This window comes from Oncorhynchus tshawytscha, linkage group LG26 (genome assembly GCF_018296145.1).
Source record: "Oncorhynchus tshawytscha isolate Ot180627B linkage group LG26, Otsh_v2.0, whole genome shotgun sequence".
Taxonomy (NCBI): Eukaryota; Metazoa; Chordata; class Actinopteri; order Salmoniformes; family Salmonidae; genus Oncorhynchus; species Oncorhynchus tshawytscha.
Genome location: NC_056454.1, coordinates 45185844 through 45210484, shown reverse-complemented (window position 1 = coordinate 45210484; position 24641 = coordinate 45185844). Strand labels below are relative to the sequence as shown.

At 43.6% G+C, this 24641-nt stretch overlaps 2 protein-coding genes across 2 annotated transcripts; both read right to left on the bottom strand.

Moving 5' to 3' along the window:
* Window positions 1-691: 691 nt before the first annotated feature.
* LOC112234464 (claudin-10) lies at window positions 692-2395 on the bottom strand. Its single transcript, XM_024402612.2, has 5 exons — window positions 2057-2395; window positions 1682-1843; window positions 1509-1590; window positions 1237-1344; window positions 692-1123 (listed from the first exon to the last, which is right to left on the bottom strand). The coding sequence occupies exons 1-5, from the start codon at window positions 2286-2288 to the stop codon at window positions 922-924; spliced, it is 786 nt and encodes a 261-aa protein (XP_024258380.1). The 5' UTR covers window positions 2289-2395; the 3' UTR covers window positions 692-921.
* A 10595-nt stretch (window positions 2396-12990) lies between these two features.
* Window positions 12991-19645, bottom strand: LOC112234463 (claudin-10-like). The gene is made up of 4 exons (XM_024402610.1): window positions 19426-19645; window positions 13365-13526; window positions 13205-13286; window positions 12991-13099 (listed from the first exon to the last, which is right to left on the bottom strand). The coding sequence occupies exons 1-4, from the start codon at window positions 19643-19645 to the stop codon at window positions 12991-12993; spliced, it is 573 nt and encodes a 190-aa protein (XP_024258378.1).
* Between the last annotated feature and the right edge of the window lie 4996 nt (window positions 19646-24641).

The window sequence follows — 24641 nt, the reverse complement described above, 5'->3', positions numbered from 1 at the left end:
GCAAAGCTGTCATCAAGGCAAAATGTGGCTACTTTGAAGAATCTCAAATTTAAGATATATTTTGATTTGTTTCACACATTTTTGGTTGCTACATGATTCCATATGTGTTATTTCATAGTTTGGATTTGATCCTTTCTATTATTCTTCACTATTAAAGAAAAAGCCCTTGAATGAGTAGGTGTGGCCCAACTTATGACTGGTACTGTATATTTTATGGACGATGCACCATGCTTCCTTGTTGACTATATGACCAAGCGGCACAGATTACTGTTCAATTTGAGAAGGACGATCCTCCTTCACAGCTTTTGCCCATTCACGTCATTGACCAATCCACAAATAGTTTAAAAAATATATATATATTTGGCACACCAGTTGTGGGTCACTCTGATTGGACCATTTGTTGAATCCCCCCCCAAGAGTCGAGTCATGGCAGCAGAAAAAGTAAGCAGCAGCTGCGTGTCATTCAATGAGGGCCAGAGGCTGTGCAAAGTGCACAACTGTAGCTCAGTCACAGTTCTATTTCATTGTGAATTAAAGTCTATATCACAAATTCAATATTTGCCTCTGCTGTACCCTAAACTGATGATGATTGATTAAAGTTAATCGATTGATATGGGGGTGCAATGGAAATCAAGTATGAGGTTAGGTAGTATTTAGGTTAGGTAGGGTTTCATGACTAAAAACATGATCATTTGTTTGTGATCTTTTATTCACAAATAAAATGCAGGACAATACAAAGCAAACAATGGATAAAAAAAATGTAAGTACACAATTGTCAAACTTATAAGCTATGGAGCTATTATTAAATTGCAACTTCACTAACCATTCATTCACAGTCCCTCACAGTTTAAGGCTTTACACAGCAATATGGAGTGAATACAGAATAGCTTATTATGTCAAACTGTAGGCTACTTGAGCAGGTCACACATACACGTTCAAACTGGAGAGTGTCTTGCTACTGCTCCCACTTCTCCTAGTCTCACTGCTGACTCTGCTGGTCTTGGACTCCCTGCTCTCTCCCCCCTCTGTGAGTGCTGTTGACACCGGTCTGTACGTCTGTTTAGCTGGAGGTGCCACGTCGGCATCAGGGAGCTTGTAGACAGGCATCTGTTTATTCTTTGAGCTGTGAAAGGTTGGATTGGAGATCGAATCATCATTAGATTCCATTTATTATGTACATTAATTGAAATCTAGAGCATGTGATTTCTTATATGAAATGCATAGAAAAAAACACACCTTGATTGACATGCTTCCTTCCCAGCAAAGACACTGCAAATGAGCCCTCCAATGACCAGTAGGGTGGAGCCTCCCCAGCCAATGTACACAGCTACTCCGATTTCAAATCTGTCAAAATGAGACATGAAGTTGTCCCATGCATTTTCACTGTAAACACCTTACCACCCCTTATACCATAATAATTGTGAAATATTTTCATATATTACTGAATACAAAATCTAAACCCCTTTTTAAGCATTTTATCTACATTAGAATTGATAAATGTTACTCACTTTTGTGCCCTGAAATTGGGATCCTGAAATTCCGCTCTTATTTTGTTTCCATAATAAGAGAATGCAATCATGGAACACAACCCTGGAACAAGACAACTCAACTGTTAGACTTCACCCAGGAATCCAACAATCAGAATAACCACATGAACATCAAGAAAAAGACAAATGTTTACCAGACACAAGATAGTTCATCCCTCCAGCAAAAGTCACTCTTGCGTTTGCAACCTCAGATCCTCCTATCTTAGTGCACTTCATTCCGACTAGGACCAGAATGGCCCCGAAGAATCCCAAAATAATAGAGATGATGATCAGAGCCCGGCACATATGGATATCCCCTGTCCAGGAGGAGGAGGAAGGAGGTCATGGTTTGGTCATGATAGTTTAAATTCACTTCTGCACAATACCTCATCCATTGTTCCACAGCCTTATGGTACCTCGGTACCGTTTCCTCTTGTCTCTCGAAGAACCTACTGCAGGTTTTTTATTATTTTGACATGCTGTTATAAATTTTTAAAAGACTCCTTCACCCACTTGAATTCTTCACTTACAGTTGAGTCCGAACATCGATGGGATACCCTTGCAATCGGATACTCCAGTTGAATCAGAAACGCAATCCTTCCAGAGGTTGGAGAAGTAGTTTGAACTGGTCAGAACGATGCTTTCCACCTCAGACCAGGTCCATATCTCAGTGGGCATTGTAGAGCAGACCAGGATCCATCCACTCACACAGACCACAAAGCAGCCAATCTCCATGTACATTACTACTGTCCTGTAATTCATGGCTGCCTCTGTGTGTGCAAAGACAACAGACAGGAGGGAGGAACGACGGCAGTAGAGCTGCTCCTGTCAGAACCCAAACGAGGGAGGAATGTGAGCTAGTGTGGAGAAAGACACATTCTACCTCCACCAACCCCCGCCCCTTCTGTCTTTGTGTATATCATCACACCTACTTGCTCCACACTGATGGAAGAAGATGGTGTTTGCTGACCCATGCCTTGTTTGTTATTGGTATAATATCCAGGATCCTACCACCATAAAGTTAGTTTCGTTTATGCCTCAAAACACAGGTTGTGTTCATGTTATCGTCATGATTTTCCATAGAGGTTTCAAGAGCCTGTACTGTATGTTTTACAAAATAGTAAGGTGACCGCAATCTCTGCAATAATGACTCCATTCTTGCTATTGCATATGGAAAGGTTTATTTACATGAATTTATCAAAAACATATACAATTTCAAACACTACATACAAAGATCACCGTTTTTTCAACCTTAACTAATCAAGTCAGTTACGAACAAATTCTTATTTACAATGCTGCCCTATGGGACTCCCATTCACGTTGGGTGTGATACAGCCTGGGATCGAACCAGGGTCTGTAGTGAAACATCTAGCACTGAAATACAGTGCCTTGGACAGCTGCGCCACTCGGGATCCCCTTCTTATGTCTTGCATGCATAGAAACTCATTATTTTCTGGGTGCATCAACCATACAGACAGAAAACAGTATGTGGGAAGTTTGTAAAGGAAAACTCAGACGTCAAAGCAATATACATTGAACTGAAAAGACAATATCAAAGTATGTACCTGGAAAAAAAACTATGTTCATAATTTTCCATAATAGACTTCACTCCAATGGTATGTATGTGAACGACTGCCTTTATTTGGTCTTATTAGCTAAATTTGAAATTATGTTTTTGTACATTGGATAAAAGCAGAGACATAGAGCTACAAAATGGTATGTCATACACTACATTTGAGGAATAATGGGAAATTAATTCTGCTTTGAAAGTTGATAAACATGGAAAATGGCCTTTGAATGTTGTGCTACCTACTGGAGAGCCCTTCTTTGTCTTCACCCATTCAGCATCGTTCACACTTTCTTAAGCTTTAGCCCCACCCATCTCTTTAAGGGTTGATCCGAGCGTTCTGTACTAACAACAGCAGTCAAGCACCCCAGCTAACTGCTAGCTATTTCCAAACACAGCTCACTGACCATTTTACTCGCCCTAGTGGGGCTGGTTAAGCTGTTATCCAGAGCGTTGGTGACTGCAACTGTGCTTCTGGCAACAATTTATGTTTTTTGCCAACGTTTACTGACACCAGCCATGTTCAATGGGTGTTGAGCGTTCGTAAATGTGTCAGTTATTCTGCGCTCTGTCACACTCAGACGAGAGTGCTCTGAAATTGGAGTAGATAGCCAGAGCAAATTTACCAGCTACATCTATCAACGGTTTTCAGTCACATTCTACACTGCTCAAAAAATAAGGTGATATTCTCCTCAATGCCATTGGATGAACCCCGGAACATATTTGTGCTAGCGAAACAGTCCTGTAGCATAGCATCCGCATCATCTGACCACTTCCGTATTGAGTGAGTCACTGGTCCTCCCTGCTTTAGTTTTGCTTGTAAGCTGGAATCAGGAGTATAGAATTATGGTCAGATTTGCCAAATGGAGGGCGAGGGAGAGCTTTTTATGCATCTCTGTGTGTGGAGTAAAGCTGGTCTAGAGTTTTTTTTCCTCTGGTTGCACATGGGACATGCTGGTAAAAATGTTTACACTGGTATTACTGTGTAACCCTAAGCTTTAGTGTCTATCTCAATGCACGGAAAATAGCTTCCACGCCAGTCACCAAATGCTTTTGCGAATGGGAGGAAAAATTAAGGACAATGTTTAAGTTTAATTCAATAAGAGAAAAGCTGTGAAATGCAGAGTTGAAAATAAAGATAAGGAATGGCCAGGAAAACAGTGTTTAAGAAAGATTTATTGAAGTGGTAAAAGAGGATGATAGCAGTGAATACTATGTGTGATGATTGTGAAGTGTGAGGCTCTATACAAATTCAGGACTGGCATATCAAATAGGACTATGACACTTCAAGGCAACTGTAGCCTACTGTTCAGATGGGTTGAATGGAAACTGCAATCTGGAATCTGAATGTAGGTCTATAACCTCTCACATATCCTTAATATTAACTCCTGCTGAATTAAGCATTTCTTGCAGTAAAATGATACACCAAATGTATTTGTTGCAGATAAGGACCGTCTGTAGAGGTGTTATCTTTATCAGCATCATACAATCTGATAGTATTTCAACCGCATAAAATATGCATCCAAGCCACACTGTTATCTTATCAGAAACATTTTGGGTCATTTTCTATTTCCTTAAAACCGGTTAAACTCATGTCATTTGGATATTTTGAAGAGAAAATCTTTCTTTAACTCTGGGATAGGCGCCAGTGGGACACCTGTCGACAACTTCCGGTGAAATTGGAGGGCGCGGAATTCAAATAAATAATCATAGAAATTATGGATATCAAACATCTAGGTATATAGAAGTGTCTTATATCGGTTAAAAGCTTAAATTATTGTTAATCTAACTGCATTGTCCGTTTTACAATAGGCTTTACAGCGAAAGCATGCCATGCGATTGTTTGAGGACGGCACCCCACATCAAAATATTTTTCAACCAGCACAGGCTTCGTAAAATGACAAATAGCAATTAAATATTCACTTACTTTTTGAAAATCTTCCTCTGATTTGCAATCCCAAGGGTCCCAGCTACAACATGCATGGTCGTTTTTTTAGATAAAATCCTTCTTTATATCCCAAAAAGTCAGTTTTGTTGGTGCCATCGATTTGAGTAATCCACTCGTTCAATATGCAGAGAAAGGAATCCGAAAAGCTACCGCTAAACTTTGTTAAAACAAGTCTAAATACGTTTCTATTTAATCCTCAGGTACTCTAAAATGTAATTCAACTATAATATATCATACAGAAAGAAGTATGTTAAATGGAAAAGTAAAATTAGCAAGTGGGCGTCCTCTTCGTGTCACGTCCTGACCTTAGTTCCTTTTTTGTGTCTCTGTTTTAGTTTGGTCAGGGGCGTGAATTGGGGTGGGCATTCTATGTTGTGTATTCTAGGTTTTGTATTTCTGTGTTTGGCCTGGTATGGTTCCCAATCAGAGGCAGCTGTCGATCATTGTCTCTGATTGAGAACCATACATAGGCAGCCTGTTTTCCCACTATGGGTTATGGGTAGTTGTTTTCCAACTCTGACTCCCAGTACCAAAACTCAAAATCCTTCCTCATTTGGGAAGAAACCTGCCTGAAACCTCGAACATAGACTGTTGACATCTAATGGAAGCCATAGGAATTGCAATCTGGAGCTGGAATTGCATAGGACCCATAGCTTTCCATTGAAAGAGCATGGGCTCTCAAAAAAACCCAATTCCGGTTAGTTTTTCTTTGGATTTTCTCCTACCATATCAATTGTGTTATAGTCTCATACATTATTTTAAAATTTCTACAAACTTCAAAGTGTTTTCTATCCAACTGTACCAATTATATGCATATCCTGGCTTCTGGGCCTGAGTAACAGGCAGTTTACTTTGGGCATGTCAGTCAGACAGGAAGTGTAGAAAAATAGGCCCTAGCTTGAAGAAGTGTTAAAAAAATAAGTACAAATTCCCTGGTCCCCAAAAGTCTTTGCTCTGCGAAAGAAGCAGAGATGACAAGGAACTTTAGCGATGTCATATAGATTGAAGCATTTATTTCATTCTAGCGATTCATTCAATTATTCTGCCGAGCAAGGGTTTATTTAGTCCTCTAGGGCAACATATAATGACTGAAGAGAAGCTGCATGTATCTAATTACAGACAAGTTGACAAACAAATAGACTACCAAAATGTAGGAAATTCTCAGTAGAAACATCTAAATTAGGCAAAAAACTAAAAACCCTGAACCCTCTTCAAAAAATGATTTGGCCATCTCTGACTGTAACCTGCAGCACATTTTCTATGTTTGCGGTATAGGGTCGGGTGCGGGCCTTTCATATATATCTGGGGAGGTTGCAGCTGAGTTATTAATAATTGCAGGCGGGTTCGGGTGAACAAACAGATCACCCACGCACCACTAGTGTGCTAACCCACCACACTGCTCCTATATGAGCTCAGGACACTGCTGCAGGATGTCTATGCTTGTTGTGATATCAGGTCTCCCTGGACTGGATGACATGATGTGTATAGAGGAGAGTGTCAATATGGGCTCTGTGTTGAAACCATGGTGGAATCTGTTTACTGTAAACTGTAATGAGCATGGCTCCAACAACACTGACATCTTTGAGTCGTGCCTGTTTAATCAGTTTATTTAATTATATAACATTCCGAAACAACTATAAGTATTTTGTGTTCATCTTTATGTATTTGGTCAGGCCAGGGTGTGGCATGGGGTTTTTGTAATTGTGGTGTGTTTGTCTTGGGGTTTTGGTGGTGGTATTGGGATTGTAGCTTAGTGGGTTGTCTAGCAAAGTCTATGGCTGTCTGGAGTGGTTCTCAATCAGAGGCAGATGCTTATCGTTGTCTCTGATTGGGAACCATATTTAGGCAGCCATATTCTTTGAGGGTGTCGTGGATGATTGTCCTTAGTGTCCTATGTGTACTCGTTGTTAGTTTGCACCAGATAGGCTGTTTCGGTTTCGTTTATTGTTTTTTTGTAAGTTCGTGGTTCTTTGTTATATTAAACATGGATCGCAATCGACACGCTGCAGTTTGGTCCGACTCTCTTTCATCACCACTAGAAAACCGTTACAGAATCACCCACCAACCAAGGACCAAGCGGCGTGGTAAACAGAGGCAGCAGCAACAGCAGCAGCAGGAGAAGCGACAGGTGCAGCAGGAGCAACAGCAGCAGCAGCAAAGGCAGCAGCAGGAGCAGAGGCAGCAGCAGGAGAAGCAACAGAGGCAGCAGCAGCATTGGGAGAGGCTGCACTCTTTGGATAAATGGACTTGGGAGGAGATCCTTGACGGACAAGGACCCTGGGCAGAGCCATGGATGGAATTGGAGCTGTCGGCGAAGCAGAGTGCTGAGTCTGAGAGTGTGGAGGATGTATTGGACAGAGTAGAGAGAAAGGTGGGCTTGGCATAGCATGCACGGCATACCAGTGCCAGCACCACGCATCAGGCCTACAGTGTGCCTCGCCTGTTCAGCGCAGCCAGCGCTTTTCTCCTCTCCTGCGCTGCTGGAGTCTCCCGCCTGTTTAACGCAGCCAGAGCTTTCCTCCTCTACAGCGCTGCCGGAGCCTCCCGCCTGTTCAGCGCAGCCAGAGCCTTTCTCCTCTACAGCGCTGCCGGAGCCTCCCGCCTGTTCAGCGCAGCCAGAGCCTTCCTCCTCTACAGCGCTGCCGGAGTCTTCCGCCTGTTTAGCGCAGCCAGAGCCTTCCTCCGACACAGCGCTGCAGGAGTCTCCCGCCTGTTCAGCGCAGCCAGAGCTGCCAGTCTGCATGAAGCAGCCAGAGCTGTCAGTCTGCATGGAGCAGTCAGAGCTGTCAGTCTGCATGGAGCAGTCAGAGCTGTCAGTCTGCATGGAGCAGTCAGAGCTGTCAGTCTGCATGGAGCAGCCAGAGCTGTCAGTCTACATGAAGCAGCCCGAGCTGCCAGTCTGCATGAAGCAGCCAGTCTACATGGAGCAGCCAGAGCTGTCAGTCTACATGAAGCAGCCCGAGCCGCCAGTCTGCATGAAGCAGCCAGTCTACATGGAGCAGCCAGAGCTGTCAGTCCGCATGGAGCAGCCAGAGCTGTCAGTCGCATGGAGCAGCCAGAGCTGTCAGTCTGCATGGAGCAGCCAGAGCTGTCAGTCCGCATGGAGCAGCCAGAGCTGTCAGTCTACATGAAGCAGCCCGAGCTGCCAGTCTGCATGAAGCAGCCAGTCTACATAGAGCAGCCAGAGCTGCCAGTCTGCATGAAGCAGCCAGAGCTGTCAGTCTGCATGGAGCAGTCAGAGCTGTCAGTCTGCATGGAGGAGCCAGAGCTGTCAGTCTACATGAAGCAGCCCGAGCTGCCAGTCTGCATGAAGCAGTCAGTCTACATGGAGCAGCCAGAGCTGTCAGTCCGCATGGAGCAGCCAGAGCTGTCAGTCTACATGAAGCAGCCCGAGCTGCCAGTCTGCATGAAGCAGCCAGTCTACATGGAGCAGCCAGAGCTGCCAGTCTGCATGAAGCAGCCAGCAGCCAGAGCTGTCAGTCTGCATGAAGCAGCCAGAGCTGTCAGTCTGCATGGAGCAGCCAGTCTGCATGGAGCAGCCAGTCTGCACGGAGCTGTCAGTCTGCACGGAGCTGTCAGTCTGCACGGAGCTGTCAGTCTGTAAGGAGCTGCCAGTCTGCAAGGAGCTGCCAGTCTGCAAGGAGCTGCCAGTCAGCACGGAGCCGCCAGAGCGGTCAGTCTGTAAGAAGCCGCCAGAGCTGTCAGCCTATATGGAGCAGCTAGTGCCGCCAGTCTGCCCAGCGCCGCCAGTGCCCCCGTCTGCCCAGCATCGCCAGTCTGCCCAGCGCCATCAGTCTGCCCAGCATCGCCAGTCTGCCCAGCATCGCCAGTCTGCCCAGCATCGCCAGTCTGCCCAGCATCGCCAGTCTGCCCAGCACCGCCAGTCTGCCCAGCATCACCAGTCTGCCCAGCGCCGCCAGTCTGCCCAGCATCGCCACTGCCCAGCGTCGCCAGTCTGCCCAGCGCCACCAGTCTGCCCAGCATCGCCAGTCTGCCCAGCATCGCCAGGCTGCCCAGCACTGCCAGTCTGCCCAGCGTCGCCAGTCTGCCCAGCGCCGCCAGGCTGCCCAGCGCCGCCAGATCTGCCAGTCAGCCAGACTCTTCCAGATCTGCCAGTCAGCCAGTCTCTTCCAGATCTGCCAGTCAGCCAGACTCTTCCAGATCTGCCAGTCAACCAGACTCTTCCAGATCTGCCAGTCAACCAGACTCTTCCAGATCTGCCAGTCAGCCAGACTCTTCCAGATCTGCCAGTCAGCCAGTCTCTTCCAGATCTGCCAGTCAGCCAGACTCTTCCAGATCTGCCAGTCAGCCAGACTCTTCCAGATCTGCCAGTCAACCAGACCCTTCCAGATCTGCCAGTCAACCAGACTCTTCCAGATCTGCCAGTCAACCAGACTCTTCCAGATCTGCCAGTCAACCAGACTCTTCCAGATCCGCCAGTCAGCCGGGATCTGCCAGAACTGCCAGTCGGCCAGGATCCGCCAGTCAGCCAGGATCCGCCAGTCAGCCAGGATCCGCCAGTCCATGATCCGCCAGTCAGCCAGGATCCGCCAGTCTTTCAGGATCCGCCAGAAGTGCCAGTCAACCAGGATCCGCCAGTCAGCCAGGATCCGCTAGTCTGCCAGGATCCGCCAGTCTGCCAGGATCCGCCAGTCTGCCAGGATCCGCCAGAACTGCCAGTCTGCCAGGATCCGCCAGTCTGCCAGGATCCGCCAGAACTGCCAGTCGGCCAGGATCTGCCAGTCGGCCAGGATCTGCCAGTCAGCCAGGATCCGCTAGTCTGCCAGGATCCGCCAGTCTGCCAGGATCCGCCAGTCTGCCAGGATCCGCCAGAACTGCCAGTCTGCCAGGATCCGCCAGTCTGCCAGGATCCGCCAGAACTGCCAGTCGGCCAGGATCTGCCAGTCGGCCAGGATCTGCCAGTCAGCCAGGATCTGCCAGTCGGCCAGTCGGCCAGGATCTGCCAGTCGGCCAGGATCCGCCAGTCTGCCAGGATCAGTTAGATCCGCCATTCAGCCAGGATCCGCCAGTCTGCCAGGATCCGCCAGTCAGCCAGGATCCGCCAGTCAGCCAGGATCCGCCAGTCAGCCAGGATCCGCCAGTCCATGATCCGCCAGTCAGCCAGGATCCGCCAGTCTTTCAGGATCCGCCAGAAGTGCCAGTCAACCAGGATCCGCCAGTCAGCCAGGATCCGCTAGTCTGCCAGGATCCGCCAGTCTGCCAGGATCCGCCAGTCTGCCAGGATCCGCCAGAACTGCCAGTCGGCCAGGATCTGCCAGTCGGCCAGGATCTGCCAGTCAGCCAGGATCTGCCAGTCGGCCAGGATCTGCCAGTCGGCCAGGATCTGCCAGTCGGCCAGGATCTGCCAGATCTGCCAGGCCAGGATCTGCCAGTCGGCCAGGATCCGCCAGTCTGCCAGGATCAGTTAGATCCGCCAGTCTGCCAGGATCCGCCAGTCTGCCAGGATCCGCCAGTCTGCCAGGATCCGCCAGTCTGCCAGGATCCGCCAGTCTGCCAGGATCCGCCAGTCAGCCAGGATCCGCCAGTCAGCCAGGATCCGCCAGTCTCCCAGGACCCACCAGTCAGCCAGGATCCGCCAGAAGTGCCAGTCAGCCAGGATCTGCCGGAACCACCAGCCAGCCAGGATCTGGTAGATCCATCAACCTGCCTGAGCTTCACTCCCTCACTCCTGAGCTTCCTCTCACTCCTGAGCTTCCTCTCACTCCTGAGCTTCCTCTCACTCCTGAGCTTCCTCTCACTCCTGAGCTTTCTCTCACTCCCGAGCTTCCCCTCAGTCCCGAGCTGCCTCAGTCCCGAGCTGTCCTTCAGTCCCGATCTGCTCCTCAGTCCAGTGGGGTTCTGGGTGAGGACTACTAGGCCATGGTCGGCGGCGAGGGTGGACTATCCAGGGACGAAGGGAGAGGGGACTAAGACATTAAATGAGTGGGGTCCATGTCCCGCGCCCGAGCCGCCACCATGGACAGACGCCCACCCGGACCCTCCCTATTGTTTTGAGGTGCGTTCGGGAGTCCGCACCTTAGGGGGGGGGTTCTGTCACGCCCTGGTCAAAGTATTTTGTGTTCATCTTTATGTATTTGGTCAGGCCAGGGTGTGGCATGGGGTTTTTGTAATTGTGGTGTGTTTGTCTTGGGGTTTTGGTGGTGGTATTGGGATTGTAGCTTAGTGGGTTGTCTAGCAAAGTCTATGGCTGTCTGGAGTGGTTCTCAATCAGAGGCAGATGCTTATCGTTGTCTCTGATTGGGAACCATATTTAGGCAGCCATATTCTTTGAGGGTGTCGTGGGTGATTGTCCTTAGTGTCCTATGTGTACTCGTTGTTAGTTTGCACCAGATAGGCTGTTTCGGTTTCGTTTATTGTTTTTTTGTAAGTTCGTGGTTCTTTGTTATATTAAACATGGATCGCAATCGACACGCTGCAGTTTGGTCCGACTCTCTTTCATCACCAAACAATAACAATAATAATAATAATAATAACAATATTAATAATAACAATAATAATAACGATAACAATATTATTAATAATAACAATAATAATAATAATAACAATAACAATAATAACAATAATAATAATAATAACAATATTAATAATAATAACAATAACAATAATTATAATAATAATAATAACAATAATAATAATAGTAATAACAATAATAATAATAATGATTATTATTATTGTTACCTTTTCTTTTTACGGGGAGAGGATTCATTCAAACAAGCAAAAAAACACATGATTTTGTAATAGGCTAAATAAAAAACTAAATGATTCTCTGAAATAGGCACCAGTTGATTTTTTAAATGATTTATTTTAAGACTGTCATAGGACTGTAAATAATGTGTTAACAAAATATATGAGTTACTGTAAATGGATAGCACTTTTACACATACTGTACTGTACATACTGTACTGTACTGTAGTTTAAAGGTTATGGTAGGTCAAAAACATGACGTGTCCAGAAATCGTTTAAATGTTTTGTCATTATTGATTAACAGCATTTTAAGGAGTGTCTTAAAATTAAAGAGACGTTCAAGAGAAATAGCAACTCATATACACTTTAATGTCAAAAACAAAATATATTCAAGTGTATACAAAGTGCTTCATGTTGATGCTCTATTGTAATGTGTGCTCTCACATGTTGTATTTGTCAAATTAATAATATATTTCATTTCTTGCATGAAAAAAAGCTAAGGGTTGGAGAAATGTAACCACTCCCAAATTCATAGACAGAGCTATGGATGACTGATCTTTAATGATAACAAGATGATAGTTTTTTACCATGTTTTGAGGCTGGGTTCTGATGGGGTAATGACAGCTGAACTAAGCACATGAGGCACTCAGAAGTTATTTTCTTCAAGACGTATCATTCATTTATAAGTCCAAAAATGGATGGAGCAACTGCAGATTGCTCCTTTAACTTCTGTCACGAGAAAAAATATCAGCTTATCTCTTGTGAACTAACAAAAGGCTATGATTTCCATTAGACTCTGAATGGAAATTAATTCCCTTATAAATAGGTGGACAGCAGGATCCACTCCAATATCCAGTGATTTCTCTCTGGGCAATCGTGATTTGTGACACAATGGGCCAGCCAGTCACGTAGCACATTCTTTCCCCCCTTTTAACTGGAGTGGCGATGAGTCTTCCTCTGTTCAAGATCTGCATTTTCCCTATCATCCCTTACACATAGGCATTCTTATCAAAGTGCTGTGCTCTGGAGGAGCTGCTGTATTTGGGTGGAGGCCGCTGGCTCATGGGCTGTGCATGCCCTCTAGGGTGGGAAGAGACATGGGAGGTGGAGGCAGGTCCTCCGTAGGCATAGCCTGTGCGACTGGAGCTGTGAGAGAGAAAGAGAGAGGGACTTAGTGAAGTAAACTGATCATGTAATTTACCAAATGTCAATTACATGTATGCACATCATCATTGATGTGTGACTCACCTTCTAGTGGAAGTATCTACTACGGAGAAGCAGAATATCCCCCCTCCCAGAACACACAGGATAGATCCTGCCCAACCAATGAACAAGGCAACTCCCAGTTCATACCTGGAAAACAGGAGACTGGTTAATGAACAGCAACATTACTTCATCCAGGATCATGTGAGTCACTCCAATGTATGTCTGGTCCTATACGTCAAATGGGTTACTCACTTCTGAGCAACAAACATGGGGTCAAAAAACTCAGATGTTATTCTGTGTGCGTACAGGGAGCATGCGGACAACGAGCAGAGACCTGCAGAGAGGAAAATAACGTTCAGTTCTGCATACTATGCCATTATTGTACATCAACGGCTGTGACATGTCAAGTTACCGCTGAGTATGAAATTGACCCCGGCGAAGCAAGCCATTCTGGCTTTGCTTTGGTCTGATCCCCCAATCTTGGTGCACTTCATTCCGACCAGGGCAAAGACGGCACCAAAGAAGCCCAGGCAGACAGCAGCGATCATCAGACCCCTGCAGGCCTGAATATAACCTGGAATAAAGAGCACATACCATGTGAGATATATGTTACACACCTTTAGACAGGGCCGGCCCGCTCATTAGGCAGCTAGGCATCCGCCTATGGCGGCAGATTGAAGAGGGCTGCATTTTCTGATCTAAACTGACCAAGAAGCACCTGCAACAACACATTAAACCTCACATAATTCTGCACCAAACAATTACAATGTCTCTCTCAACCAGTGGCATATGAGCTTTTTAAGTCAGCGCTGATTCCGCCCTGTGATAAGCAGTGCCCAACTTGTTGAAGGCAGAACGCCTCTCCAGGGTGCTGTTGAAGAGACGCATCGCTGCAGCGCTCCACCAACATTCCATCCCAAAAAATGATCTAACATAAATCATGTACTGTAGCAGATATAGCATATGGTAGAAATAGTATATGGCCTTTTCTGTAGCCTACAGGCTGGAGATAAAATGTATAACATTGTAATGAGACAGAAACGTTTTTACATCGTCCGGGTTTCTCCGATCAAATAGCCTGATCTAAATGGTACCCAATCAAATAAAACATGTGCTCACGTGTTAAAACAAACATATCCTAATAACAGGACAGGTCAGATTAAAATTGACAATACGGAATGGACAATCAGGCTACAATACTTCTGCATTTCCAACTGTGTGAACACATTGCAAATGGGTTCAGGATAACTCCTCCTGATTAAGTTGGGTGGCTGATATTCAGAGCTTCAATAGCACAGGAATTAGGACCAATAAAGCCAATGCAACAAACTGTTTTACAAACGATGGGCCTACCACATGGATGGGCATTTCTAAAATTCCATTGCGAGCCGACATGGTAGGCTACACCCCAGTAAGCATGGACAGACGCTGACTTCTTTTATACGATTCATTTTGGTCCTGTCCAAACCGTCCATCTTTTTTTTGTGCAGATGTCTGTGTTTAGTTCAGATTTTGTCCGGTCTGGACCAGCCTTGATTTGGCCCAAACATACATGTCTATAAAATGTGTTTTCAACTTTCATTCAGAACGTCGGAAAATGTGTATTTTCAAAGTCTGGAAAAATAAGTATTTTAGACATCTTTTCAAGTTAATTTTGCTTACTGGAATATTCTAGTAGAGGAGGCAATTGTTGGTCTCGCCTAGGGTGGCAGAATGGCCAGGACCTGCGCTGCCTTTAGGCAATGCTTCTTGATTTTATGTCGACCTATAGTCAGCAAAGTCTATGGTTCTAAGCATTAGCTAAATGTCTCCCAGCCATTTCCTCCAATGCCCTCCACATCTCGTTCCACTCACAAACCATACAGGATCACAAGACCTTAATTGGCTTGGCTAACTGTGCAAGCAACTAATTGGTTCAGTATGAGAAAACAATCATTTGTTATGCTAAGGTTCTCAAAGTCTTGGCATTGGAGCTGCCTTTGAGACGTGATTTACAGGCACATATTAGCTTGGTGGTTAACCCCTGAAACTAGCCAACCATGGAAAATCAGCCCCAGGCTCCCAGTAAATCTAATTTATAGCCTCCCATGATGTTAGGCTAAACATTGACATCTCTGAAGGTAGATGAGTTATCCCTGGGAGAACACTTGCAATGTGACTTCCCCACAAATCTATTAGCACTGTCAAGCTCCGAGCACTATATCTTTCCAAGTAATGAGAAATTGGTGCCGCAGTTACAGTGAGGTGGCAGATCCACTGACCCTCATCTGAGACCGACGATGAAACACTGCTAGTCTGCAGATACTTTTGTTAATGTCTATGAAATCTAATACAATCCATGTAACACATGTGTACAGCTAGTCCCATGCCTACTGAATGCATTGAGATGTCATTGCTTGATCTACTGGATCAAAAAGTATATATTTACACAATGAGGGCGTTAGAATCACAATCATTTTCTGTTTGGTTAAGGCAAAACTGAATCGGGTTGGCTTAGAATGTTGACAGCGTGTAAGCTATATTTATTCTCCAATGTTTATTGAAAGCATAAGTAAATTTGCACAATGAGCATGTCACGCTGGTTTCAATGATTCGGGAGACAAGCGTGCATAATGAAAGTTCCTGAGGGATCAGTGACAGTACCAACCACCCGCCGAAGTTGTGGCAGTGTCGGACGGACTAGTAGTAGTGGTGTCGGACGGACCATTCCCGTTGTCTCCCTTAATGGTCCATTAATCTGTCAAGCTGGTATCAATGATTCGGGAGACAGGCGTGTGTAATGAAAGTCCCGGAGGGATCCGTGAAAGAGCACTTGTTGTCTCTTAACCCTCCTCTTGTGTTCCGATCGAATTGGACCAATTTACAAGGTTTCTCTCTGAAAAATGTAGTTAATTTAATCTGATTGTCATAAGGTTCCATGACTTTGTCCACACAGGGCATCTGAACACACAAAATACATTTTGATGATCTTCATTAAATTTGGGTTGTTTTATTTCACTTTTGTACACCTGTGGTGTTCCCGGTCAAAAATTACAGGTCATTAGAAATGAATGGATGAGACTACAATTAGTGTATCAAATTGAGTTCAGGCACATGCCCATTCATCAGATGGACACACTTCCTCTCCCAGACCCCCACATGCATGTGTGTTTGAGCACACACACACACCTGCCTCCTCTTCTTGGCTTCCATGGCAACCCCCACGGGACTCTTTCACCCATGGGAACCACACCTGTTGGCATTCTCACAAACAATCGCAACAATGTTTCAATAATATATAGAACTCTTCTCTCAGCTCTGGTATATAAAGCTTTTTTGAGGCCTTGCTCACAATTCATTCTGTGGCAGCACAATGACCAAATGATATACTGTATGTGAGGCTCTTGATCATATCTTTGATCATGACACTGGTGAGGAGGAGAGAGGTCAGGAAACTGACAGTGAAGATGCATTAGAGGAGGAAGTGTCAGAAGTTGAAGACAACACAGAATATGATCCAGACCAAGAGACAACCGATGTGGAACCATCCATTGATGAGGAAGAGCACCCTGCTGAGATTGTTGTTACATTCTGGTCAAAGAACGGGAATTTGTCGTGGTCTTCATCCCCATCTGAGAGGAGAGGTCGGCTGTCGGCTGAAAATGTTATCAGGGTGTCCCCAGGGCAACGAGATACGCCATATCCCGGGTTGATGACATAACATCCTGCTTCGAACTGTGCTCTGTGCTAACAGAGTCAATCAAAATTATAGTGATAAACATGACCAACTTGGAGGGGAGACACAGTCACAAAGACAACTGGAAGGAGGTAGACCAGACACACGTCCAAGCATATGTGGGTTTCTTGATTTTGACTGGTGTGTTTTATTTATTTTACTTTTATTTAACTAGGCAAGTCAGTTAAGAACATTTTCTTATTTTCAATGACAGCCTAGGAACAGTGGGTTAACTGCCTGTTCAGGGGCAGAACGACAGATTTGTACCTTGTCACCTCTGGGGTTTGAACTTGCAACATTCCAGTTACTAGTCCAACGCTCTAACCACAAGGCTACCCAGCCGCCCAAGGTCATGTGTGTACAGATCCAGAAACGAATCTGCCACCAGTTTATGGGATACATAGTCTGGTCGGGCATTTTTTCGTGCCACTGTGTCACTCCAGACATTTCACGTGTTGTCCCGCTGACAACAAGACAAGCTGGCAGCAATCAGAGAGGTTTGGCCCAGTTGGTGGAGCACTTGCCACTCATCTATAACCCAAGCCCAGACATCACAGTGGATGACTGTCTGGTCTCTTTTAGTGGAGGCTGCCCATTCTAACAGTACATGCCAAGCAAACCTTCTAAATATGGAATAAAGATATGGGAAGCATGTTATTCCAGGACACGTTACGCCTGAAATATGCAGGTTTACACCAGGAAACCTGCTGACGGTGTTCCCGAAGGGAACCAGGGGAAGCGGGTGGTCCTGGAAATGACTGCAGGTCTCCAGGGGAACAACATGACGTGACAATTTCTTCACCTCATATGGTCTTTGTCAGGAGCTGCTCCAAAAAAAATATCATAGTGGGGACGGTCAGAAGGAACAAGCCTGTGTGGCCTCCTGCCTTACTCACTACCAAGGACAGGGATAGTTTTTCCTCATTGCCTTCACCGATACACACACTCTTGTGTCCTAGTGCCCGAATGTGCTCCTGATGACAACTCTGCACAGGGATGCCGCTGTGAGTACCAGGGAGGACGGGAAGCCCAACGCTGTCCTGGATTACAACAGGTACAAAAGGGGAGTTGACAACCGTGATTGTTACTTTTTATCTCATGTACTTTTTGTTCTATTACCAGATTAGTTTTATCTGCACCATAAAAATAAGACATGTTGTTGTTTGGTGAAATGCTCATTGAATTTGTGAACAATATGGAGTCAGTTCTATTCATTTGAATATGTAAATATGTTTTAGATGTGATAAAGTAAAACAGCACGTTGATGTAATTTTTCAAGTTACTATGCAAGACATGAAGTATTACTTGTACGTACTCATTATTTTATTAAGTGATAGTTGCGCTTTTGCAGGTTACTGGCACGTACTCTTGTAAGAGAATGATGACACGTTGGCCCATGGTGATGTTCTTCAACATCCTAGATGTGTCGGCCTACAAGGCGTTTGTGGTGTGGATGGAGGTGAATCCACCTGGAAGCAGGGATTCTTCAAGAGGAGACTATCCCTAGAAGAGTTGGAGAAAGCCATGGTGGCACCCCTCATTCAAAGATGCCAACACCTTCCTCCAACAGCATCTTCAGCTGAAGCGATATACAAGGGCCAGAAGCAAGATCTACGGCCGCCAGAAACAGAAGATACAGAAGGAAGGGGTGAGATCTGTGTGCACCAAGAGATGTCAAAACTAGCATTATGTTCCATAAATGTAGTACATATATTTGCAAGGCACATTCAACAACCACCACGTATTGCACAACATGTGCATGAGAACACATAAAATGTAACCATCGTTGATTGACAGATTGTGAAGATTTTATTGTTTTTGTTATTGTTAATAATACTGTTATTTCTACTGTTGTTCTTTAATGTGTTCAGACATTAATTTTGTAATATGGTAAAGTTTTCATGTGTAGTTTTGTGCCTATGTCGTTTCTTTACAAATAAAATCGTACAGGTCTGTTTTGACCAGGAACACAACAGATGTTATTTTGTGCCACTATTTAAACATATTAAATGGTTTCAAAACAAATGTCCTTGTTAAACTTTGACACAAAGTAGTCTGTGATAAATAGCACAATATGTTTCATCTGAGTATTTGTTATAGTCAAAATAATATATTATGCTTTTTTTTACTCAAAAACAAGTTGTATGAGCTCAGTTCAATGAGGCCTACAGGCCATAAATAGCAAATAGAAGTTCAAAACTTGTAATGTTCACAAGAACCTAAATTGATTTAAAAAATATCTAAGACAACATTAGGTGATAATATATATATTATTATGGATTTACAATCAGCTATAATGGGGCGGTCATTTTGGACTGGGAACACAGAATAAATTAACATGAAGGAACACAACAGGAGGGTTAAATACATTAGGGATGACCAGGGATGTTCTCTTGATAAGTGTGTGAATTAGAACATTTTCCTGTCCAGCTTAGCATTAGCATTAGCATTAGCATTAAAATGAACGAGTACTTTAGGGTGTCATGGAGAATATATTACAGTAAAAAGTACATAATGTACTTTAGGAATGTAGTACTTTAGGAATGTAGTGAAGTAGAAAGTTGTCAAAAATATGAATAGTAAAGTACAGATACCCAAAAAACAACTTAAGTAATACTAAAGTATTTTTACTTAAGTACTCTACACCACTGCCAATAGACCAGTAGGCCAGTAGGACATTAGACAAGTAAACCAGTAGGCCAATGTTGCTAAACAGAAACTATAACACACAATGACAAAAAAGGTACTTTGAGCAGACCGTCCAGTGCCAACATAGATGGAAAGTCCTTGCAGTTGGAGACTCCTGTTGAATCAGTGACACAGGCCTTCCACAGGTTGGACCAGTAGGTAGCTGTGGTGATGACCGTGCCGTCCAGAGAGGACACCTTCCAGTAATCCGTGGGTATGGTAGAGGAGATCAGGACCCAGCCAGATGTGCTCAGAATAAAGGCCAAAATCTCTGTCACCATGTCACTCATCGTGTACAGTACACCAGCGCTTACTACTGAAGTTGGTGAGAAATGAGCAGTAACTCAGGTTAAATGGCCATGGTGGGAATGATGGTTAATATGTTCTGGAATGTTTCCTATTCATCAAGGAGGGGTTTAGCCCTAATTGTCAATGACTGACCAATGGTATCTAGCTTCCTCCACCCCCTCACTTCACACACATCACTCACTGTGATAGAGTTGATGGGGGTTAACTGTACAGAAAGGTCAAAGGTGGAGGATGCACTGTCATGATGTGTCAAAATGTGTCATGATGACTTCATATATGATGCCTCACATAACAAGAGGATAAATATACGTGTTTCAGAAGATTTTGAACTTCTAGGCCTAGAACTTAGATGACGTAGCACAACCAGCCTGCACATCTCAAAGGGGATCATCACATTTAGCATGGGGGACATGATACAGACACTTTCGACTCTGTTGTCGTAACAACCTGCTCATAGGGGAGTTATTAAGTATTAAATAACAAGAAAATGTGACCGAAGGTTAAAAGTAGAATAATACTGATCACTCATTAACCTGCACCATGGACTGATGCTTCAGAGAGAGAGAGAAAGAGACATAGAGAGAGATGTCATTCAATGACATGGTAGTTAAAAATGAAGTATCATCACATCTGATTTGACAAACAATGGGAAGGAACTAGTTAACAAAACAGGAAGGAACTAGTTACACATAACAGTAATGTACTAGTTAACAAAACAGGAAGGAACTAGTTAACATAACAGGAAAGAACTATTTAAAATAACATGAAGGAACTAGTTAACAAAACAGGAAGGACTAGTTAACATAACAGGAAGTAACTAGTTCACATAACAGGAAGGAACTAGTTACCAAAACAGGAAATAACTAGTTCACATAACAGGAAGGAACTAGTTAACAAAACAAGCAAACAAATGGCTATACATAGTCATAGATCCTATAGTACATAGGGATACAGAAGGAATACTTTCTTCCTAACTATTTTTTACAGTTACGTCAGTGGCCCATCTAGTGGTAAACTATTGTACATGCGTACAGTTTCAAACACCACCACATGAGGGAGTTTTGAGAGATCAACGTGCACTTGACATACACAGAATGCAGCCCAAAAAAGGCAGTATCAAAAAGCGCTACATTTCTTAAGTCAACGTTTCCAAAGTAATGATCCAGAAACATGGCATATGATGATTGCCTGTGTCACTGGGAATGTATCCTTTATAGCCTCTGTACTTTGGGACAACAGAGAGATATCATGGTGTCAATTCCTTTTTCAATGTCCTCAGAAGAGATTGAACGCAGCTGAATAATATATCTCAGCAATGTTATAACTACAATTACTAGTTCTTCTCAACCAAGCCTATAATGGCCACTGCATTTGGCAGAGCTATGTCTCTATTTTTACATGTTGTCCTGTACACTGGCACGTGCCTCATACAGGAGCCACTGTGATTCAGTACGTATACCGCCTGCTCTCTCAGTCTTTCCTGAGGATTACACATTGGCCATGGCAAAATGCTGTGTCATCACCTGGAACAGGAATATGTAAGAACATGAATTGTTCTTATAGATTATATTTAAAATTCCACAATGTGATCAAATCCACTAGTGGTAAACTATATTTAACAAATATAACAAACTGTAACAACTGTCAAAACACTTTCTGTCAACGAAGAACAACATGCTCCAAATGGAATGATTTGATACCCTCCAAAATATTTTCCACAAGATAATGCATTTTTATCTGACAATTTGCATTCACAAAATCAGTGGCATTAAAACATACGCGTGAATAAATGATATTTAAGAAAATATCTACAAATGGACAAGGACTATTGGATATACGAATGTTGCAGTTTTGTGTTACAAAATGTTGCTGTTTCATTTTAGTTTCTTCTTTTTGTAGAGCGCATCACCTGTAGGCGCAGTTTAATAATGAATAAAATGTATAGTATGCACGTATCATATGATTGTCAGTAAATTCAATTTAATGTACTTAACAACTTTTGCACAGTATGATCATACGGATAAGACAAGAGCATGAAACAAAGAATACTCGTGAACCAGGATCTTTTTCATTCTGTGAACCAGGATGTTTTTCATTTAGTGAACCAGGATGTTTTTCATTTAGTCAACCTGCATAAAATAATGCCACAGGTCGGTCCCTTGTTGGTTGTCACCTTACATGATCTCTGTGTGATGTGGATTGAGGGACCCTCCTCACCCTACCTTCCAGTTTGAAGATAGTGTGGTGTGGTCTGCAGTGCAGGGCTCCAATGGCGTTTCCAGCACAGTTATTCCACAGTCCCTGGAGGACCCATGTGGCCGTGATGACAGAGGAGGCTCTGCTGGTGGTCCTCCATTCGTTGGACAACGTGGCGCAGAAGGTGGCACCAAGCCCAACCAGGCCTCCCAGGAAAGCCAAGATCTGGATGCCTGACATTTTGGAAAAGGGTGAATTTAAAGTTTTTTTTCAAAGTCTTTCAGCAGATTAAAAAATGAGAAGAAATGAAATGCCCAGGCGAGCAAATTACACAAGGGACATGTGTTCATCAGAGATGATTTACACTGAGGACATCTAGTCTCGCACCATTTACTGAGCAGAGGGATGGACAGAGTGAAAGAGTAAATGAAGTCAACTGACAGTTAGTTATTCAGGCAGCATTTGAAGAGGTTTTCCTTTTTTGTATCTTTTATGCTCACCAGATTTGGTCTAGTGTCACATTAACATTAAAGAAATAAAGGACTAATCAGTAAGCCATAAGACAATCAGCAATGTGACAAAGTTCAGTTACTAGTTCAACTATTCCTGTTTACAGAGTTGGCCAACTTACGATAAAAATTCAAATAAATTTTACCTTAGAGAAACTTTGGATGTGCTATAAACTCAATATTGTACAATGTACATGTGTGACACAAAGATCCCCCCCCAAAAAATGTGTTCTGGAACAGGAAACAGGAAGCTGTAGACACGTACCGCAGCAGTTGTCCCAAAGAGTAATCTCCCTTTTTGTGTACTGACATCTGAACTCGACCGTATCTCAATGTATTTGAACTTTAACCTATACTCATCTTACCTTGAATGCTTCACCGCAATACTATCGAATGCAGTGAGAATGTCTGCAGTGATACTTTATTTGACCCTGCTGGTCATCTGTGAACGTTTGAAAATCTTGGCCATGTTCTGTTATAATCTCCACCTGGCACAGACAGAAGATGACTGGCCACCCCTCAGAGCCTGGTTCCTCTCTAGGTTTCTTCCTAGGTTCCTGCCTTTCTAGGGAGTTTTTCCTAGCCACCGGGCTTCTAAAACTGCATTGTTTGCAGTTTGGGCTTTTAGGTTGAACTTCTATATAGCAGTTTGTGACATTGGCTCATGCAAAAAGGGCTTTATAAATAAATGTGATTGATTGATTCTTTATTTGCCACTATGTGTACAGTATTGAAGCTACAACTAGCTAGGAGGGGAAGCTGGTTAGAGCGGGGGACAGGGTTAGGAGATCTGCTAATCCACCTGTTAATTGTTAAGTTCAAGCCTGTGGAAAATAAAGCTGCGTTCATACCTTAACACCTTGACTTATTCCACGTTTTGTTGTGTTACAGCCTGAATTCAAAATGGATTCAATATGTTTCACCCATCTACACACAATAACCTATAATGACAAAGTGAAAACACATATTTAGACATTTTTGCAAATGCATTTAAAATGAAATACATTTATCTAATTTAAATAAGTATTCACACCCCTGAGACAATACATGTTAGAATTACATTTGCCAGTGATTACAGCTGTGTGTCTTTCTGGTTAAGTCTCTAAGAGCTTTACACACCTGGATTGTACAATATTTGCACAGTACTCTTTTTTTAATTCTTCAAGCTCTGTCAAGTTAGTGGTTGATCACAGCCATGTTCAAGTCTTGCCATCGCGTTTCAAGCTGATTTAATTCAAAATTGTAACTAGGCCACGCAGGAACATTCAATGTTATCTTGGTAAGCAACTCCGGCATATATTTGGCCTTGGTGAATTTGTCTCCTAGTGTCTGTTGAAAAGCAAACTGAACCAGGTTTACCTCTACGATTTTGCCTGTGCTTAGCTCTATTCCGTTTATTTTTATCCTAAAGATCTCCCTGGTCCTTACCGATGACAAGCATACCCATAGCATGATGTATCCACCACCATGCTTGAAATTATGAAGAGTGGTACTCAGTTATGTGTTGTTTTGGATTTGCCCAAACATAATGCTTTGTATTCAGGACATAAAGTAAATTTCTTTGCTAAATTTTTGGCAGTTTTACTTTAGTGCCTTGTTTCAAACAGGATGCATGTTTTGGAATATTTGTATTCTGTACAGGCTTCCTTCTTTTCCCTCTGTCAATTACAATGTTGTTGATCCATCCTCAGTTTTTTCTTCTCACAACCATTCAACTCTATAACTGTTTAAGTCACCATTGGCCTGGTGAAATCCCTGAGCGGTTTCCTTCCTCTCCGGCAACTAAGTTACGAAGGACACCTACCGGTATCTTTGTAGTGACAGGGTGTATTGATACACATCCAAAGTGTAATTAATAACTTCACCAAGGGATATTCAATGTTGTTGTTTTTTACACAAATAGTTTTTCTACCAGTCATTGGAAAACTTCCCTGCTCTTTGAGGTTGAATCTGTGTTTCAAATTCATTGCTTGACTGAGGGACCTAATTGTATGTGGGGTACAGAGATGTTAAACACTATTATAACACTATTAAAATCATGTTAAACACTATTATTGCACACAGAGAGTCCATGCAACTTATTATGTGACTTTTACTCCTGATTTTTTTTTTAGGATTGCCATAATAAAGAGTTTTTAAAAACTTGTCAAAAATTCCACTATGACATTATGGGGTATTATGTGTCGGCCATTTTGAATTCAAGCTGTAGCGTAACAAAATGTGTAAAAAGTCAAGGGGTGTGAAAACTTGTGGACCACCCAGAGGTGGGTGA

Excerpts from the sequence above, each read along its gene's own strand:
- LOC112234463 (XM_024402610.1), bottom strand. The coding sequence starts at position 19,645 with ATGAGTGACATGGTGACAGAGATTTTGGCCTTTATTCTGAGCACATCT. Across the intron at positions 13,287-13,364 it reads GGTCAATTTCATACTCAGCG|GTCTCTGCTCGTTGTCCGCA; the intron begins GTAACTTGACAT and ends TCCTCTCTGCAG. Across the intron at positions 13,100-13,204 it reads CCCATGTTTGTTGCTCAGAA|GTATGAACTGGGAGTTGCCT; the intron begins GTGAGTAACCCA and ends CCTGTTTTCCAG.
- LOC112234464 (XM_024402612.2), bottom strand. The coding sequence starts at position 2,288 with ATGAATTACAGGACAGTAGTAATGTACATGGAGATTGGCTGCTTTGTG. Across the intron at positions 1,591-1,681 it reads GATGAACTATCTTGTGTCTG|GGTTGTGTTCCATGATTGCA; the intron begins GTAAACATTTGT and ends GTCTTGTTCCAG. Across the intron at positions 1,124-1,236 it reads AAGGAAGCATGTCAATCAAG|CTCAAAGAATAAACAGATGC; the intron begins GTGTGTTTTTTT and ends AACCTTTCACAG.